The sequence below is a fragment of the Limanda limanda genome, chromosome 9 (genome assembly GCF_963576545.1).
Source record: "Limanda limanda chromosome 9, fLimLim1.1, whole genome shotgun sequence".
Taxonomy (NCBI): domain Eukaryota; kingdom Metazoa; phylum Chordata; class Actinopteri; order Pleuronectiformes; family Pleuronectidae; genus Limanda; species Limanda limanda.
This window is the reverse complement of record NC_083644.1, coordinates 27,989,695-28,010,069: the sequence shown is the minus strand read 5'-3', so window position 1 is coordinate 28,010,069 and position 20,375 is coordinate 27,989,695. Positions and strand designations below refer to the sequence as shown.

Sequence of the window (20,375 nt, the reverse complement as noted above, 5' to 3'; positions counted from 1 at the left end):
TTTTAAACACAACCTTTCAGTTCATTTTCTTCATGCACTCAATGCTTTAAGTTGTTCTTCTTTTCTGACATTAAAACTGTTGACCAACCCTCCTTCAGGGTTTCCCTTTCTTGTCTTTGCATTGTTTCCTTTGATTTAATAGTATATCTCTCCTCACTTTTTTGTTGTTCCTTTGTATTAGATTTTTTGTTACAAATTATTTGAGTAAAAATGTCCGCCTGCATGCAGGCTTTCACACTCAAATTAATGATTTAATAATTCTTGTTCTGTCACATCTGTCTTTATGAAATCACATCTGTATCTCCATATCAATTAAGTGTGTGTGCGTGTGCGTTTTTGTGTTGTAGGGATCTGAATGTGTCACATTTTAACATGTTATACTCCCAGTCACTAGGTGGCGGTGAAACGCTTTGACTTTCATCGTCATCGTCCGGATGAAGAATATAATTCAGGTTCCGTTTCCAGGGCGGTTCACTTGGCGGGTGGAAGGCGCCAAATCCAAACTCAGAGAAAAACAATCAAGCCCTGCTGACTCCGTGTGGTGGTGGAGACCACCGCCTCCTTTTAGCTTGACCCGCCTGTCATTAGCGTTAGCTGCCGGACGTTAGCTTTGGTCGCCTGTCATAAGCTCTAGCTGCCTCGCTTCCTAAATGTGTCTTTAACGTTAACCGCTGTTTGTTGAACTACCCCAGTAAAAGACGACTTAAAACACCGACATGGAGGAACTCTTCAGCAAAGTGTTACAGGTGAACGTGAGGTGCAGGGACTGCGAGGAAAGGTAAGCTATCCCAGAGAGATGTTCAACTGCCTATCTGCTGTATTCATGTGAGAAACAAACAGTTTGTATATTCAGAGACAGAATGTTGATGTACACAATGACAGGAGAGGCCTGTAAGATAGAGCCAGTAGAAACAATGGACAAAATAAAGTCCCTTTTCATTATTTTTCAAGTGTCCCTTCACAAATTCAACCAGACAGTTCACCGCAGTCTCGTCGAACATATTGATTATCTGAACTCATTTTCGGTTTGTCCATTTCTAACCACTATTCACTGATCCCGACTGACAACGTCATTGTGTCACTGAGCGATGTGGCGCAGAAGAGAATATCCACGACTAGGCCCTTTTAGGAAAAACTTTATCAATAACAGAAGATGGGTACAGTGACAAACTGCGATGAAGCTGTAGATAAGGTTTCCTGATTTAAAACATAATCACACCTCATGAGAACAGATGATTCAACTAGTTACTTATAGGACATAGGTTGTAAATGTTAAATTAACGGTAACCTGGAAGTTTGAATAGTTGAACCATTAAAATAATACTTGAATACGAAATAAGGAACTTAGGAAAGATCAAGAGTAAATAATTTTCAGACATAAGTATGAAGAGTTTCCAGACATGGTGCATTTGACCTTTTCTTTAAATCTATTTAAGAGAGGTGACTTATTTGCATCAGGTAAAACTGTCCATACACTTTTTTACACAGGAATCTTCCTAATCAAAATAGACCACAGCTTGAGATTACAACCACAATATAATTATCCATAATCTTGTATCACGATGAAGGACAAAAGAACCATGATACACAGACACTGTTGTCCCTGCTGATCTGTCATTACTTCACTGATGGAACAAAGTCATATTTACAGCAGTGTGACATGTTACTGTTCTGGATAGTTTGTGATCTGAACTTCAGAAGAAGTTGTGCTGGTTTAATTAGCTGGGATGGATAATAAGCTAGAGACTAGATTAAATTGGGTAATATACACACCGTTCAAAGCCAAATAAGACAATTTATGAACTTAACCTTTGCATACAGGGATAGTTTACCAAATAAATGAAGAATCCACTCATCCACTCACCACTATGCTGATCGAGGGTTGGGTGAAGAATGCCATTATTATTCAAGTACTGGGAGAGGAATATCACATTTGTTTGAATTAAATATAGAGAAAAGTATCTGCCAAATTATTATCAAAACTGCCCATCTATGTTTTAATTAATTATTGTCAGACATGTTCAAAGTTATTTGTACAGTAAAGTTCTGCCATGTCACATTATATAAATGTTATTTTATTTATTAATTTATTTACTGACCAGTACCATCAATCACCATAGCACAATCAAGGTTATGAAAGTTACAAAGTGGCAATGACCACGTAGCATACGTACTGTTTTAAGAGGTTTAACAGTTTAATTTTGCAGGAAAGCAAATATTCGTGTCATCATCAATCTTCAGTTGACAACAAGTCCAGTGCACAAACGAGTAAGTAGGATTTTTGTGAAAATAATCTAAATGAAGACGAGGCGTCTTCCTGGTGACTGACCTGTTGCTCTTGTTTCTGTTAGGATCTTCTCGTAAGACTAACAGATGATCTGGATCCATATTTTCTCTTCAACCTCTCTATATCAGAAGAAGATTTCCAAAGGTAAAGATTTACTTGTATAAGCTCAGTGTTTGAATATAGGATGTCGTGAGCAACGTTCACTGATGATTTCTTTCTTTGTCATTGTCGGAGTAGTCTGAAAGTCCAGCAGGGGCTACTGATCGACTTTGCATCATTTCCTCAGAAGTTTATCGACCTGCTAAACCTGTGCTATTCTGAGCAAGAGTCAGAGAATCCAAGGTACGATGAAATGCAAATGACACACAGTATAACATTGTTCAGCTAAATCAGTTAAGATCTAGATTTGAATTATTGATTTGTATCAGTCCTAATAATTCCATTGATTTGCATATAGTCTCATGCACAACATTTTATTTTTTTTAAGTTGCAAATAATACTGTGATAATCTGATTCAGATTAATGTTTTTTGACTGGTTGCTGAAGAGAATTTGACATTCCCATGGTTTTTCATCTTAAGTTTAATCTAGTGGTTGAAAAATATTAGACACCTTTCAATATAATGTACTTCACTAAAACAACAACTGACACTTAATGATCGTTTATTGTCTTTTCCACAGGTTTCTCCTGCACTTGTCATGTCAGTCTTCAATGCTTGAAGGCCCTGCTAACTTCAGTGTTGTTGAGACAAACGCATTCAAACACCTGAATCACTTGTCTTTACGCCTTGTTCAAGGTTCTGACAAGGAGATTAAGGACTATCTGGCAGTGCGTCTCTCATCTCTGAAGGTTTGCTCATTCAACATAATTCATCCTCATAATACTGTCTGGCATTTTGACATTTTCGTAGTCCCCTGAACAGAGTATTACATGTGAACAAAGATTCAAGACACAATTTGAGGCATGTTTTTTTTTCCCCATGTGATGTTTATAAGGCCATGTCACCCCAATCGTTCAGGTAGAGAAGCAGGCCCTGGAGACGAAGCTTAAGAAGACTGAAGATGATCTGTCCAGACAACTGAGTTATGCTCAACAGGTGTGCTGTCATTGAATGTAGTGTTTAAATACTTAAGTTGAATGTAGCACTGTTACAATGGTAACTCTAGTTTTCCTCAGGGTCTAAATAAAATAATCCTGTGCTGAGATATCCAAATCAGTGATTTGCTTATATAAAGTTCTAGATTTGGTGCAATAATCAAGGGGATGTTGACTGTATAAGATTTTGACTTCATATCAGTCTGCTCTTCTGTTCAAAAGTAATCCAACAAGTTCTAATTCTTAGCTACTTTGGTTACTAATCATGTTTGGACACAAATTTCAGTACTTTCATCATTGCCATTTAGTTTTCACTTTCATAAATTAGGTAAAAGGTCAAAACCAAACACTAGCTATCATAACATGTCTGAATTTCTCTCATAGACTCTATCTGAGAAGACTAAAGAGTTGGACAAACTGCGTTCAGAGTGGACATGTCAGAGCAGCTCTCTGTCCAGCCGTCATTCTCAGGAGTTACAGTTGGAGAGAGAGAAGGCTGTGGAGGTAAGATCCATATTTTATATTTTTTTCTGAGGCTTGTTCCACAACAGATAATCTAAAAGTCAATGAAAGACATCATATAGGGATTTAACTGAATCTTTTTTTTATCATCGTATATGTTGAATAGTTTGCAGTTGCAGGTTTTTTCTCTGAAGCAGCCATTTATGTGGAATATACCAAGCTGATCAATGGCACAGACGTGGATTATAGGGTTCTTAGACATTTATTTGGTATTTGTTCTTGATATTTTTCAGTTGCAAAGCAGGCTTCAGCAGCAGATTGAGCAGCTCCGTCAGGACTTGGAGAGCTCTCACAAAAAGAGTAGCCAGCAGCTTCACAGCAGAGTGACAGAGCTAGAGGCCTCCTGCAGAGAGCTGACAGAGAGGAAATACAAGAACGAGTCTTCCATCAGAGACCTGAAGATTAAACTAGTTGGAGCAGAGGAGGTAAGTGAAGGACCTGAGATATTTGTATTTCTTTCTTCCTTTTTTTGTATCTGTCGCATGTTAGGCGCATCATCAACACATCCACTCACCCCGGATATCCTTCTGTTTTCTCATGTCGGCTCCTTCGGACATTCTGGGGACTCATTACAAACGATGCCGTGTATACCAACATCTGTTTCATAATCGGGTCTTGTCAGTAAGGGGCAGTCTGTCCCTTATTCGTCAAGCTTCTATCGCATGCCTCAAAAAGGTGCTACACTACTGAGTTGGAAAACGAATATTCATGAATAGAGTAAAGGGAAATGGGCCTTAGATGGATCCTTGAGGAACACCGTTATAAACTATCGAGGGATTTAAAATTATTAACCACTAGAAGGGCACTCTAAAGCACATACCTCCCAATGCTGATTGGCCGATTTATCACCATAGTGCCTTTTAAAATCAGATGCCTATACCAAGAAAGAAAAAATCAAACTCCAACTCAGATGTGTTCCTCTTTTTTTCTTGTTCAAAATCAAAATATTCTCTTATCAGGAAAATATTTTACAGAGAGAAACTTAGACTATAATCTCATATAGCCTAGAATGAACATGTCCACTGTTGCTGATATATGGAGCAATCGAATGTTGGCATCGACTGGATAGTATTAGTATTATTACAAAGTATTGGTTCTCTTGACATCCCCATGTCTGTTGCAGTGTTTATTTTACTTGTGGGATTGTGTTCCTGCTCCTATGTGTGTTACCTCTGTAGGAGTGCCAGCGCTCAAAGCAGCAAGTTCTGTCCCTGAGGAGGGAGAACAGCACTTTGGATACAGAGGTCCATGAGAAAGAGCGTTTAGTGAACCAGCTGCAGATGAGAGTAGCTGTTCTAGACCAGGAAGTCAAAGATAAGGATCAGCTGATGCGCCGAACAAAAGAGGTGCTGGAAGCCACTCAGCAGCAGAAGGTAGGAAATGCATACACAGCCCACTTTACTGCATACTTTATAATATTTCCTGATCCTATGCCAGACAGATAACTTACTCATGGATTAAAGTTTTCCGTCGCTATGACGGATTTCCGTCAACTCCGCTCGCATAAGGCGTAAAAAGCCGAGTATAAATCGGCCTTCCGGAGTCGCATTTCCGGTTTCATACCCGGAAACTGCGGAAACCACGGAAGATTTACAAGAACGAATATAGACCAAAATAGAAGAGCACTTGGCAGAAAAGATCCGAAACTATGAACACTAGTATAACCCGTCACTGACCGGCAGATTTGTCCGCCAGAAAAAGGCTCTGAGGAGCCGCCGTGGCGATGTATATAAACGTATGCCACACACGAAGAAGAGCCGACTTCAACAAAAAACATTACTCCGGCTAGTGGTCTGGCGGTGAATTGCGTTGCAACACGCGCCACTGTAGGGAAACTATAAACCAAAACGAGTCAGTAGAAGCTGCGTGCGTGCGTGCGTAAAAAACGACTATAAATCGGCCTTAAAAATGAGATCGATGCAGATCCGAAGAGAAAAAAAAATAGGGGGGGGTGTAACACTGATATGATTTGCAATAACTTCACCAATCAGCTGTGATTTTTTTAACCTTTTGTTTGTGAACCATGCCTTGCGTCTTTCTCATGTTTGAATGGATAAGTTGACGCGGCATTTTAAAAAAAAATCCATGCGTTGGCATATAATTGTTCTTGAAAGCATTGTGGAAATAAATGCTTGCTCTGACAACTCGTGCAGATTTTGTCATTTATAGCCCATTAACACGAATGGTGAAGTCTTGCAAAAAAATATTGGTTTTATGCCCTAGCTTTAAACTATTAAGTGATAATGGACCACGTGAAGTTCAAATATTGAGGCGGTAAGCAGCCACGACCCAAAGTGAGTGCCGATTTTTTTTTTTCAGTCAGATGATTTTTTTTTGCTTTAATCCCTGCTTACTACCATCACGTCACCTGAGACACTTTAAGACCAGGACTGAAGACGCATAAATACTTTACTACCAGGGCTGAAAGTTGAGATAAGCGTCACCTCCAAGCGTCTGTTTTAAACTTGTTGAAAACCGTTCACTATTAGCAGGCACGTGCACATACATTTTGGGGGGCAGGTGCTCAAACCAAAAAAAAAGGGCACCAATCGCCAAAATTGTTTATGAAATTAAAAATAATAATAATAATAAATCAATAAAAACGTACTCATTCTCCCTCATTTGTTTTACTAGTTGATGGCCTGATCCAATAAAAAAGAGAGCTGCTACCCTGAACTGCTTGTTGCAGTTCCCTATCCTTCTGCTTTTGGAGTCTGTCTTTTCTTGGCATTATGCTGCAAATTTTGTAAATGAGATAAATAAATGTTGTGCATAATAATCAAGAGTGACTTACATAATCTCTATAAAGCTGACAACACAGTACACACACATTTTTGTTTACTGTTTTCTGACAGAGTTGAAGTATAAGCAGCACAACACTAATAATATACCACAATATGCCTCACCAGACTGTCATGTAGCTCAACTTAAGATCTACCTTTCATTTCAATAATTAAGATTTTAAATGAAACAAAACTAGTGAACTTAATTTGTAGAATAGTAAAACTGCCTTTAAATTCTCTGTCTGTCTGTCTGTCTGTCTGTCTGTCTGTCTGTCTGTCTGTCTGTCTGTCTGTCTGTCTGTCTGTCTGTCTGTCTGTCTGTCTGTCTGTCTGTCTGTCTGTCTGTCTGTCTGTCTGTCTGTCTGTCTGTCTGTCTGTCTGTCTGTCTGTCTGTCTGTCTGTCTGTCTGTCTGTCTGTCTGTCTGTCTGTCTGTCTGTCTGTCTGTCTGTCTGTCTGTCTGTCTGTCTGTCTGTCTGTCTGTCTGTCTGTCTGTCTGTCTGTCTGTCTGTCTGTCTGTCTGTCTGTCTGTCTGTCTGTCTGTCTGTCTGTCTGTCTGTCTGTCTGTCTGTCTGTCTGTCTGTCTGTCTGTCTGTCTGTCTGTCTGTCTGTCTGTCTGTCTGTCTGTCTGTCTGTCTGTCTGTCTGTCTGTCTGTCTGTCTGTCTGTCTGTCTGTCTGTCTGTCTGTCTGTCTGTCTGTCTGTCTGTCTGTCTGTCTGTCTGTCTGTCTGTCTGTCTGTCTGTCTGTCTGTCCGTCCGACCGACCGACCAGTTGCGACGTATTGTTTTCTGCGGCGCTAATGTTGTGGTTCATTTATCATCACACAAAGTCGGGGGATTGCACACACAGCGTCATTACCTGTTTGTCTGATGCTGCGGGTCAGAGGAGAAGTGGCTGCAGCGTTTGGCGCTCAGCTGCATGAGGAGGAAGGGGAGAAGGAGGGGTGGGGCGGAGCATGTCGGGGCGAAATTCTCACAAGAACTCAAATAAATGCCCCGTCAGATATCAAAACACATTGGGGGGAATTGATGACAGAGAGAGTAATTTTTATTCTTAAATATTGATGAATGAAGAAAAAATTGGGCTCCAGCAGAAGGGCACTTTTCTCATCCAGGGCAAAAGGGCTGGTGCTTGAGCACCACTAGGGGTCTATCTGTGCACGTGCCTGACTATTAGTATAATAATGCATGTCTGTGCCTTCATTTAAATGAGCATTGACACTGACTGCAGAGGAGAGAAAAGAGGGGAAAGCAAGGCAAAGATACCATTCAGAAGCACTGAAATTCCATTAAAAATAACATTTACTAATTATCAACCAATGAAATATTGGCTTCTAATATATATCTAAAGCCAATTATTGTATATCTTATTCCTCTATGGCAAAGAGCTCCATCGTCCACAAACGAGTAAAAGCGAATCAATCGCACTGATGCATTATGTGACGAACTGTATAACCATGAACACATTCTGTAGCTTAGTTCGAATCAATCTCACAAATGCCCTTTACTGCACAAAATCATAAGTGTACTTATAATGAATTCATCCACAGCTGAAAATAGACCCATACAAAATCCGCATTTCTTCCTGTTTCGTTTTCTGTTCTCAGGAATCAGTAGAAGAAAATGCTGAAAGTAAAGAGCTTCAGATGAAAAAACTTGAAGCAACGGTGAAAACACTATCTGAGGAGCTTATAAAGGTTTGTGAGGCTGCATGCAGCGTGTCCATCTGCTGTGTAATTGTACACTAAAACTGAACACATGATTGGATCATTTATTATCTCTTTATGACAATTGTAGACCAACACTCTGAGGTGTTCCTGTGTCCTGTATGATCCATGAACAGGTTTAGACTTTTCATAAAGGGAGGATGACTTTTTTAATGCTGCTCAACTCGGTTGCATTAGAGAGGTTTTCCTGTCCTTTAAACTAATTTCATTGATATAAATGTGCCTGATAACTTAATAGAAACAGTTGTTGTAACTTTTAAACTGGCAACTAAGTATTGGACTGCCCTAATGTTTGAATATGGTTCAGTTCCACCTTTTATTTATTTTAATATTTTTATCCAGGCGAATGGTATCATTAAGAAGCTGCAGGGGGAGGTTCGAGGCCTAGTTGGAAAAATAAAAGTCAAAAACACTGTGACCGTGTCACAGGAGAAGTTCCTGCAGGACACATCTGAGAAACTTCAGAATGTAGAGAAAGATCTGCAGAGCGCTCAGCAGCAGGTCATCACCAAGGATGAGCAGGTATGTCTTCAAATCATGAAAAGGAATTTGAATTGCTATTGGATTAGTTCCAAGCCAACGTGTGAGGTCAAAGTCAGATTATATTTATTTTGCGTAGCATCAAAAATCTAACATTTGCCTCTCGGGGCTGAGCCAACTGTACAGAACAGGGGAGGGCCTACCGTGAAAACATTATGGATTTGTTTTACCACTGTGGTGGTATTTCTTCGAAGCATGGGTCTGTGGGTTTTTGAGAGTCAGTGAGAGAGGTGCTTAGTGACTCAATCAAAACTCTAGAGATATTTTATATAATAAGCAGGGTTTGTACGGTCATGGAAAACCTGGAATAGTCATGGAATTTTAAAATGTGTTTTTCCAGGCCTGGAAAAGTCATGGAAAAAAATAATCTCCCAAAAGTTTTGGAAAAGTCATGAAAATTTGTTCTATTCTTATTTTCATGTCGTTCGTTTTAGGGATGGGCATAATTACTCGACTATTGATTAATTGATCATTAAGAATTTCATTGATGACATTTTTTCATCAATAAACTATTGCATGTTCGCTATGTGGCAGGAGGTCGGAATATCCGAGTTGCCCTGAACGCAGCACAGCGAGGCTGTTAGCAGCTGGAGGAAGCAGCCTGGAGCTAAGCCTCTGCTGCTCGGCTTCATGTCCGCACACGGACCCTCAGTCCACGCGGAGGGTAACCCGGACAGACCCGGGTCTGGGTGAGGGGTTCCGGGAGTGAGGGCGTTACAACGACCGGACTGAGAGGTCGAGAGCCGTCAGATCGAGCTAGCTCTCAGCGGCTAGCTGCTCTCTCTCGGGGCTCAAGATTACAGCAGCGCATATTTTCAAGTGTAACATTGAACGGATCCCGTTTAACTGCCACAAGAGTTGTTAATCTTGTAATAAAGAGCTCAATGAGGAAACACGCAGTTTTTTCTATTTTCACTGCATTTTAATATAGGCTATAAATAGTGAATTTTAATATAAAAATATGAATGATTAATCGAAAAATCGATCGTTAATTCTTCCGACGATCGATTAAGACAATTTAATCGAATGCCCATCCCTAGTTCATTTACGTTTGAAATAATTCATATATTTTTAAAGAAATATGCTCAAAATATAAGCAGGCATACTTGGGTTTGTGTCATTTAAGGTACACTGTATGCCTTGGAATTCTCATTGTTAGTTTGAATACTACATTTTGTCACTTTTTCACGAAATGTTCGGTCATGGAAATTTGGTTTAAAGTCATGGAAAAGTCATGGAAAAGTCATGGAAATCCATTGGTCAAAATGTGTATGAACCCTGAATAAGAACATTTTCAGTTCACAATGCTCTGGTGGGAAAAATTTGTCCGGCTTGTCTAGTCTAATTAAAGTTACACTGAATCCGTAGCAGGAAAAACAAACATACTTACACATCTGTCCTGTGTTGTGAAAATCAGAAACCAAGAGAGAGACATTTATCTTCTGTTAGTACCTCCCATCTGTGTATTTATTCATCACTATACTGTAAGTTATCCTCCTACATAGAAGAACTTGTTGTGAAATAGTCCAGTTAAAATAAATGAAACTGATTTTAATGAATTTGGTAACAATATTTACTCATATGTATTTTACAGGCGTCAAAACTGAAGGAGCAGTTGGAGATGACAGTACAGAAGCTAAATGAAAGCAGAGAAGTGTTGAAAACTAATGAGAATGGTAAGGATGCTTGTGGCCCAACAATCGCTCATTCAAAAACATTATTTACAACATAAGTCAAACTTCTGCTTGGAATAACAATTGTCTGAAAATGTTTACACAAGTTAACTTCTTAACCCCAGAACACTAACGTACAATTAGTAATACCATCACTAACGTCGGGTAAATTTAACCCGATGTAATATACCCAATAATAAATACTTCAAAATAAATTAATGTACAACAATACATGGCAATTAAGTACTCTTATGTTATTTTCCCTGATACACAACTCATAAAACGAAAAAAGGTATCATGGGGGGACCCTATAAAAAGGCTCTAAAATTTGTGAAAAATTAGGGGGTCGTTAAAGAAGAATGAAAAGAAATAATATAGTTCGGAACTTGTTCTTCGGTCCAGCCGTTCCTGGGAGATGTCCGGAGAATGCACAGTCTCCCAGCATCTTTTACAACTTATATCATATTAAAAAAAAATGTTTACCCTCTAACACTAACGTCGGGTGAAAATTACCCGTACACGTGCCTATTGAAAAAAAAACAGGGATGGGAGCAGGGAAACTACCCTACCTTCTATGACAGGGGTTCCCAAAGTGGGGTCGCAAGACACAGAGGCGGGGACACAGAGGCGGGGTCGCGAAATGCATTCCAAAAAAAAAAATACAATTTTTTTTTTTTTTGTATAATATATATGAGTTGATATTAGAATAAAACCATGCAATTGTAGCCAAGCGTTTAGTTGTATTGAATAAGGCCTCTGCCTAAAGAAGACACAGGAGACATAGCAGCCGTTTAGTACAGCACATCCTTCCGGTAAAACCCCTCTTCAAAATAAGAGTCACTAAATAAAATAGCTTACACATTTCCCATCAGTTTTTTTCTTTTTTCTCCCCTTTTTTTCCTCCACAAAAAATAACATTTCCTTTTTTTATTTTACGACACAGGTTAGCGACAGTTCAATTTACAGCAGCACCAGTCACACGGTAGCTGGCCAAAACTCTTTTGGAAAGCAGCTGAAAATTATTGACAGTCACAATGAAACGTTGCTTAATACCAACCAAATCGAGGAGGCCACAGGAACAGGACAGGCTAGCGGAGAAGGAGAGGCTACCTGAGCAGACATGCGCAAGCGTGGCTGTGCGCAACATTATAAACCACCTCCAGTGTCGTTGGGGGTCCCAAGTATCTGGCACCGTTATTTTGGGGGTCCCAGGCTGAAAAGTTTGGGAACCCCTGTTCTATGATGTCAGTGAGCAGACTGAAGCTACCCAAGGACCCACACCACTCAGACAGCAGTAACACAATAAAAATCCCATGACTACACTTGCTCAGGTAAAAAACACCCGACGTTAGTGTTCTAGGGTTAAAAAAATACAAAACTAAATTTTAATGGTCAGTAAAAAGAGGAATTGTATAAAGAATGTACAAAAAAATAATCCATTATTGAGACTTCAAATTTATTTAAGAGAAGTTTAAAAACAACTATCAAAAGTATATAATTAAAAATGACTGAATTTCTAAATTAAAGTGAAAATCTGAAGGAAAAAGAAGGATTTTGAACTGGAAAAAATACAGGAAGAACCCTGCGGTTTGATATGAGGGTGGATTGGTCCTGACAAAAGAGTGACAGAAATGTTTAAAATCTTTTTTGATTAGTTGACATTGATCCTTCCTCTTAAATATAAATGTGTTCTCAGGTAAACACTGTAGGAGCTGTTTTAGTTGGAAATGGTTGAATTTGTTTGTGACAAAATAAATAAGAAAAAATTGTGTCTTGTCACCAAACCAAACCCTCTTCAAACCCTTTGGTTTGAAGAGGGTCTATCACAAACTCAGATCATTACATTTGAATGTTTAGGAATGTGGTTCAAGGTGCCATGTCAGCTTTGTTTCACTCTCATCTCGGTATCATTTCTCTTTTTCCACAGTTATAAATTGGCTGAACAAGCAGCTGAATGAAAAGCAGCTGTCCAGAAATCCACAGCCTCCGGAATGTGTGGGGAATCCTTCAGTTTTATCCACAACTCCTGGACTAAGGGTAGGACGTACTAGCTGTGTCACAGGACGATAAACTCTTTGTTGGCTTTGTCCCCTCCACTTGCTCACAGTTTTAAGAACACAATCACCATGTTATCACACAAATCAGATACAACAGTAAATCTTGATATATTAATGATGTTTTATATTTGTATTAAGTTTTGTATTTGTATAATTTAACACTTAAACCAGTTGAAGGCATCATTGTATTTTTTTCAGGCTCAGTTTTATCCTCAAACGGTCAAAGCGGTTGTATGTCCTGGGATGACGGTGGATGTCACCCCTGCTGAACAGAGAGCAGTGCAGCCAGCCAGCAGACAGATGTGAGTTTGAATGATCTTTCAGACCAAGAGCTGGTGATGTGTGACCAGTTTGTATCTATCAGCTCGGCTTTTCAGATGTTTGGCTAATATTAAGAGACGGCTCCAAAAAATGAAAAGGACTGCTTTAAATAAAGTGCAATGCCTTCTGTGTTGACTGGCATACAATATATTTGATTGGGGTGGTTTAGGACATGAAGAGGGTTGCCCACTAAAAAGAAGCTTGCCCGTCTCTCCTGACAGTGTATGAATTGTATGTGATAGAGAAGCATTGTCTCTGTCACACAGAGGTTGCAGGTCCTCTGATTCTCTGACTGTCAGTGATCTTCATTTCTGCAACATAAAGTAACAAACATCTAATACACACCTCTTTTCACATTCAGACTACAATTACTAATTCACCTGGCCTGTCTTAGCTCATCAATTTTCAATTGTGGTTTTATAATAGGGTTCACCGACAACATTTTTCACTTGTTTGTATCCTTGGTTTTTGTTTGTCTCAAAAATTGCGATCAGAGATGGATTGTGCATTATGGTATTTTTTTGTGGGTTGGGCTGTGTAGGTTGGCTCAATGTTAGAAATCAAATCCTAAAGAGAACTTAGCAATGCCACTACTGTTTAGTTCTTAAGCATTAAGGCTGGAAGTCTGACTTAGTGTTCCTAAAGTGCATATGTTTTTCTCCTCAGTGGTGACTACCCAGGTCTGGATTCAAAGTACTTTGAGAGGAGAGATGACAGCATCCCAATCTACGGTCTGTCATCTAATCTGCTCCACAGAGGTAAAACTCATCAGCTAAATATGTTAAGTACCTTGAGATAATGTATATTATGATTTGGCAAATACAAATCAAATTGAATTGAATTAGAGTACTGCATTGACTCTAAGCTACAGAATATTCAGCATACACAGTAAATACTGGTTTCAGGTGACTGATTTCTAATGTCAGTATTGATAGTTCGAGGCCAGTGATGCTGGTACAAGGGTTTATTCTGTTCAAGATGCTCACTGTGTCAGGCAGGTGTTTATTGAATTATTAATCCTCACTGTGACATAACAGACAAGCACATTGCTCTCCAGAAACAGTTTGCTGTCTTTTACAACATATGTGGAAAAAACTTCCATTGACAAAAATTGAAACATACTTGGTGTCGATGATAAAATCTCTCCTCGGTTTCATAGTTCCATCATCATATTTCTTTCACATGTTAGTATCTCAGTGCAGTTTTAAATCCTGTGCGCTATCAGCTATGCTCCGATGCTTACTGATCATTTCTGAACTTACCCGACGCCATATGTTTTTTGGGTTGAGCTGTAATCTGGCTGACATTGTGTTGACCGACCCAGGCACTAAGTGATTAGTGTAGTCTGCTTTTTCCATACGACTTCATGCATTTGATACCGAACTCTGAAAGCTGAGTGGTTGTACAAAGTAAAAACAATATTTAACAACGTACTGTCAGACCTCAAGTGAAGGCAAGTTGTTTCCTCCTGGTCTGAACAGACCCTGGAAGCTGCAGTCTGCTGTCATAGCCACCTCCTGGCACCTCGCACATACATCTTTGAAGTGCGACACAAACACACCTAGCCTTTTAGTTTGTAGTATAAGGCAAATTTTGAAGTTTTATGGAAATAAAAGGAATTAATCAGATAATTGAAATGAGTCCTCCATTTCATAACCCTAACCCTTTTCAGAGTTCACTCAGCAAACAAAGCCTCCTGTAGCTTCTGCTTACTTCTCTGCCTGAAGGAGGAACTACTAGATTCAAGGACTGAAAGACTTTCAACTCAAGGTGGAAGCAAAACCATAACAATTGTTTGTCTTCAGCTCATTTACAGAACTTTTACTGACCTGCTGTGCTACATAAACTTTATTTTTGGTGGCTGTTTTTAATGTTTTAATTTATTTGCCAATGATCTACATGTCTGTCTTCTCATTTGTTGGTCAGATAAATGCTGTTAAGACTGGTCGATTCCAATGATCATGAAGAATGTATTTGTCTTCAATTGTCTTCTTTCGCATACACAGCATTATTTGCCATCCTTAAGTATTTATTTTATGTTTGTGTAGTATTTCTGTTATAAAGTGTAATAAACAGATGTCCATCCTCATTGATGTTTACAGTAATCTCATTGATTGATGTAATCTCTCTTTAAGCCTTATCTAATTAAGAAAATGTGTGAGGTGGAAATATTGGTGGTGTTCAATGTTTACCATCTCATTGCTCTGTCATCTTACTCTTTCATTTAAAGACGTGTTAGCAAAAGTGTTAGCAATATAATATAGCTCTACTGGCAGCTCTAAAAAAATTGTCACATGGATACTACTTGTAAACTCAGGAAATCCTATTTGTGATACACGTGGCAAAATGGAAGTCATTAACTATTGAAGGGGGGCAATGTGTAACAACTAGCCAATATAAAATTCATAGTCCAAAAAATAGAATGCAGCATATTACCAGAAAGTTGAGGTGGTCTGCCTTATGTTAAAAAAATGAAACTTTGCCAGCCCTCCCCCTACTCTGTACCTTAGTGGGACTGTACATCGGGCCCACCAAGATAATTCCATGTTGGATGTTAAAGAATTAACTTTGTTTTCTATTTCTTATTTGCTGACCTTTTGCCTGCCATTCAGGGTGCACATTAGCCATGTGTGCTTGGTCGACGACTGGGCTACCTTTCAACCATCTCAAGTTTGAGGCAGGTTTTTGCCAATTTTTGATTGAATTTCCACTCAGGGTTTGCCTTCCTCAGTAATTTTTTTACCTTTTATTTGTATGTTTGTCTATCTAAATATATTCTGTAATTACATCATTTTCAATCAAATAAATGATGCCACAAATATATGTATGTAATCTGATTATGCAGGCCTATGTGGTGGCTATAGTATCCTGATTCATACCCCACACTCTGTATATATCTGTTAATAATTGAGGCATTGAAGAAGTTTGAATGACAGACCTTGATACTTTATTGTAAATGTTCTGTAAGATGTTAAGACTCAAACCATTCTTGTATGCGTTAGAGACTATTCTTCTGAACAGTAACTGCCATTAATTGGTGTTTTGCTTGTAATTCAGGACCTCTCGAGTTTTGGGATATGGCGGGGTTCAGGTAAAGGCTTGGGACATATGGGATTGAGAGCTGGGTCACTGTAGGCCAAGAATCCATTGCAGGGACTGATGAAGGGTAGCACTCTTTCTCTGGTAGGTGGGCCTTTAGCATGGGGTGGGGGTCCTTGACCGCCAGCAAAGGAAGGAGGGCCTTGACCATGGGGTGGGGGTCCACTTCCAGGAAAGGAAGGAGGGCCCTGACCATGACCATGAGCATGGGGTGGGGGTCCACTTCCAGCAAAGGAAGGAGGACCATGACCATGGGATGGGGGTCGCCCCCCCCCAGCTGAGGGATGATGAACAGGGGGTGAGGGGGGGCCAGCAGGACGAGGAAGGAGCATTAGATGAGGGTTTTTACACTGGGGCTCCTTCTCACCCGGGCCGAGAGCAGTTTTGTTCTGTTCAGGAGAACAAACACGAGTGAATTGAGGTGTGTATATAGCTATATATAACATCATATATCTGATCATGGAGTTTTACAAGACACACCACAGGATTGGGGGAGTATTCATGTTTAGAATATGGACTCACCAATGCAGGATAGTATTCACAGTCAACAGACTGAAGCCCAGCTCCTTGTGTATAAAATGATCTGCAGAAAGCGTGACGCTTTAGAGGGAAGAGAGAGACAATGAGACTAATGGGACACAGAATGATTGAAATATTCACCATCAAACTCAAAGACATACCGTTACTACTGTATATTGGAATACAAGGCACTGCCTATAGCTCTTATTCAAGACTTTCATACCACTGTGGGGATCATGGACATGGATATATAAAAATAAATAAAAAACTCCAAAAATATATATATAAAAAGAACAAAACAACAATAAATAAACAGACTTTCAATGAGATGCATAAATTAAAAAATGCTTGAACAGCCTTACCCCCAATCTATATCAATACATCAATAATTCAATTCATCACATATTACTACTCCTATAACTGCTAATACTGTTCCTACTACTAATACAAATAGCACAAAGTGCTTCACAGTAACTAAAATAAAACACACAAACAATGAGAGAAAAACTAAACTCTAGTGTCTGTGTGATAATCCCAGGTGATCTGCAGTTTCAGAAATAATCAAACCATGAGTAAAAATATTAGAAACACTTGTCTCAGTTTGCATTCTGTACTACTTGCTACTTTACTTTCATACTGACTTGCTATTTTGAACTATATTCTTATTAAATTGTCAGATTTCAATCGAACGATTCTACAGTTTTAGCAGAGACAGAATAAATAGACCCCATGATCAGGCCGCCCAGCCAATCAACATTAGGACACAGAAATATGAAAGTAATGTAGAAATACAGACATAGCGTTTTCCTCACAAACTGTATTTATGCTTATGTGTTTTTTTACCTTATATATGTTCCAAGCCAGTTATTGTAAGTATGTATGTTTAAATATTTGTTTCAATTAAATTGTTTGGAATGTTAAGTTGTGATGTCATCAATGACCTAAAATGCTTGCGATCGCCTCGTGTCTTGTGTTTAAAGTCTGCATGAATTCTGTGCTCTTATCAGTTCAGTCCACTGTCTGTGTGGGGCGGTACATCCTCACAAACCTCTGTATGTAAGAGTTGTACTTACGGCTCTGTCAGGGCAGAGGGGGTCGCATGCTTCAATAGCAATTCTGGATCCCATTGGGCAATGAGTCTCCACAATTACGAACTCAGAACTGTAATACATCCCCTGCGACGACATCCACTGAGAGAGGAGGAGGTCAGAGTAAATCAGGGAAACATGCAGGGTTTAAAGGGATGGGATACAGATGTGCTGCTGTGTGAAACTCAAATTTGGAATGGCACTTGTCAATGGAGGGGATAAAGCAAATTTTCAGGTGAGTGGTCAGGGTTTGATTAAAGTTGGCAAGTAGTGCTTATGTTATAATAGGTCTTCTGTGTGTGTGTGTGTGTGTAGAAAATCTCTACCCCACTCTTCACCCGTCCCACTTCCTGCAGGATGTAGAAGTGCTCGTTGGTACTGTTGATGTTCTCTTCGTGCACAGCTGTTTCAATAGCTTTGAGACCCTCAGGGCTGTTGAGTGGGATCATCGAGGGACAGTCAGGGCAAATCCTGTGCATCTCACTGTTGGTTTTCACTACATACACACACACAAATAATTCTTGTTCTGAATCAACCGGCTTTCTCACTTGTTTGTGAGGTTAAAATATGATGATAACTGCACAGCATTGTTTCACAGAGAGAAAGTATGTGTGTACTTTTTTATTCTGATTCTACTTGAATCAAAACATAGTGGAGTGGACAATTAAGAAGAGAAGCCCACCTAGTCGCGTGTCACAGTCATTTTTTGTGACATCAGCATTGCCATCTTTTACAGCCATCATGACGGTGCAGTTTGCCATCACCGCCTGCAGGGAAACAGAGACAGTAAACTGTAGAGACCTCAAAGCGTCTTTTGAAGAAAGTCAAGATCCTCAATTAAAGATGATAGCATAAGGTTTATAAAGGGGAACTAGTTTAAAGAAATAGTGGTTTAGCATTTACACGCTGACTTTCATCACGGGTCTCACAGTCCTCAAAGTGTTTGGGGCTGATCGAGGGACACTTTGTCTCCAGAAGGTCCAAGTGTAGCTCAATGGTACATCCTTCCTCAACCTGGAAACAACAGAGAGGAAATCATTCTTATTCAGGTAAATTAAGCTTTTCATGTCCCAACAGAACGGCCAACAGTCTTATATTCTCGCCACATTGTGCTTGTCATGATTAGCCAATGGAATATAATCATTTAAATATGCATTAGACACATAACATCACAAGGTCCAAAAAACACATTCTTCCCCAGACCTCCTTATGGGCTTCCACACATTTTTTGCTCACTCCATTCCTGTAAGTAGGGCTACAGTGTACAATTAATAAATAATTACCAATCTTATTTAGAAATTTAACATTAGAATCTACAATGTGAAAGTAAATTTGTTGTTAATCTAAATACTACATATTTTCACAGGGCCACAACCTCAAAGTCAAACCTAAAGAAAACGGTTCTCCTGTTCTGCGTCCAATACCTTATCCATTTTGTTCTCCTTGATCTCGCTGAGCTGGAACTTGTAGCCATGTTTGTGGTGCTCGTTGATGTCATGCACTGCCAGACGTGCCGCCGCAGCACTGTGATCCTCATTGCACATCACCGGCTCCAATACTGGAGAAGCCCGGCAGAGCAGCACCACTGAGGCCAGCAGCACCAGCACATGTAATGCCTTCATGGTGCAGAGGAGAGAGACAGCACTGACCATTGCAGCTAGGCATGTTATATAGACATGGACAGGTTAACGAGAGCCAGTGGGAGGCAGAGAGAGTGGCAAACAGGGGGAGAGATAAGGGGTTGGAGGGAGATAAGAGACAGAAGCATGCGCATGAGGACAAGACCACAGCACTGTCAACAGGAACAAACAGAGACTTTAACCTGAGCAGCTCAGGTTGTTTTGGAACCCTGTCAGTCTATTCGGCCTTTTCCTGCCACCATACAAGCACTTTACTTGATAAGATGCATTCACAGCTTCATAAGTTCTCATGTTGCACTTGTACTACATACTGTAAGAGCACTACTACACCCAGTGAGAGTCTCGCGGCTGGGACGCTGTCGAGCTGCCACAGCAGACCCAAATACATTTGACCGTTTCTGTGCTTTGGTACAGAAGCTGGTCAGATGAAATCTGCCTGGTCTTTACTGAGCGATAATTACTCATCACAGAACTCTGCATCACCATCACGACCACTATTCAGCTTTTTGCACCCATATGAAAAATACAATGTTTCCCTAAGTGTCTTTTTTTGCCAATTTTTTATTCACCTGAGGCATTTTTGATAAAAAGAATCAGCATATCTTTGCAATGGACACTTATATTATGCCATACACCAGGGAGCGTACCAAACATCTGCCACCATGCTGAATGAACGTCACTTCCTAGCTTTCAAGACCTCAGGAAGTGTGATGGAGAAGAGCTCATGGTCAATTTCAGTTTCCAGTTGCAGTTTGGTTGAGTTCAGGTTGGTTTCGGCTACAATACTTTTTTGTAGGTTTAGAGAAAAAAATGTGTTTGGGATGATTACAACAAAACTACTTGATATACAATACGTCTACTCAAATATTCTACCATTACTGGCAATAACTCCAACATTTCAATTATCGTTGCTGCTCCCTTCATTTCTATCTGACACTGTAAACATTGACACACCTTCCATTATGTTAAAAAAAATTCTTCTAATAAATTCTGTAAAAATGTTAATTTTGTTGTGTTCAGTTACAC

General features: G+C 39.6%; 2 protein-coding genes across 3 annotated transcripts; one reads left to right on the top strand and one right to left on the bottom strand.

The window, feature by feature from the left end:
• The first annotated feature begins 716 nt into the window (after positions 1 to 716).
• On the top strand, positions 717 to 15,285 carry sass6 (SAS-6 centriolar assembly protein). Its single transcript, XM_061077676.1, has 16 exons — positions 717 to 778; positions 2,208 to 2,268; positions 2,352 to 2,431; positions 2,525 to 2,629; positions 2,968 to 3,136; positions 3,306 to 3,383; positions 3,767 to 3,886; positions 4,138 to 4,329; positions 5,083 to 5,277; positions 8,293 to 8,382; positions 8,755 to 8,934; positions 10,547 to 10,628; positions 12,553 to 12,662; positions 12,881 to 12,984; positions 13,670 to 13,761; positions 14,676 to 15,285. Exons 1-16 carry the CDS (start codon positions 717 to 719, stop codon positions 14,726 to 14,728), a joined length of 1,773 nt encoding a protein of 590 aa, XP_060933659.1. The 3' UTR covers positions 14,729 to 15,285.
• A 642-nt stretch (positions 15,286 to 15,927) lies between these two features.
• ahsg1 (alpha-2-HS-glycoprotein 1) lies at positions 15,928 to 19,363 on the bottom strand. Of its 2 annotated transcripts, XM_061077678.1 has the most exons (8): positions 19,134 to 19,363; positions 18,613 to 18,723; positions 18,392 to 18,476; positions 18,036 to 18,205; positions 17,695 to 17,811; positions 16,625 to 16,702; positions 16,368 to 16,491; positions 15,928 to 16,322 (listed from the first exon to the last, which is right to left on the bottom strand). In XM_061077678.1, exons 1-8 carry the CDS (start codon positions 19,359 to 19,361, stop codon positions 16,057 to 16,059), a joined length of 1,179 nt encoding a protein of 392 aa, XP_060933661.1. In that variant the 5' UTR covers positions 19,362 to 19,363; the 3' UTR covers positions 15,928 to 16,056. The 2 variants fall into 2 exon arrangements, with proteins under 2 accessions (XP_060933661.1, XP_060933660.1); XM_061077677.1 differs by having other exon boundaries at positions 15,928 to 16,491.
• Between the last annotated feature and the right edge of the window lie 1,012 nt (positions 19,364 to 20,375).

Bases quoted from the DNA above. Each gene is read 5' to 3' on its own strand.
- ahsg1 (XM_061077677.1), bottom strand. From the start codon at position 19,361: ATGGTCAGTGCTGTCTCTCTCCTCTGCACCATGAAGGCATTACATGTG. The intron at 18,206-18,391 runs GTGGGCTTCTCT...GTGTGTATGTAG, and splicing joins TGACTGTGACACGCGACTAG to TGAAAACCAACAGTGAGATG. The intron at 16,703-17,694 runs GTAAGTACAACT...TTCCCTCTAAAG, and splicing joins CCCTCTGCCCTGACAGAGCC to CGTCACGCTTTCTGCAGATC.
- sass6 (XM_061077676.1), top strand. From the start codon at position 717: ATGGAGGAACTCTTCAGCAAAGTGTTACAGGTGAACGTGAGGTGCAGG. The intron at 2,432-2,524 runs GTAAAGATTTAC...TTGTCGGAGTAG, and splicing joins TCAGAAGAAGATTTCCAAAG to TCTGAAAGTCCAGCAGGGGC. The intron at 12,663-12,880 runs GTAGGACGTACT...TATTTTTTTCAG, and splicing joins CCACAACTCCTGGACTAAGG to GCTCAGTTTTATCCTCAAAC.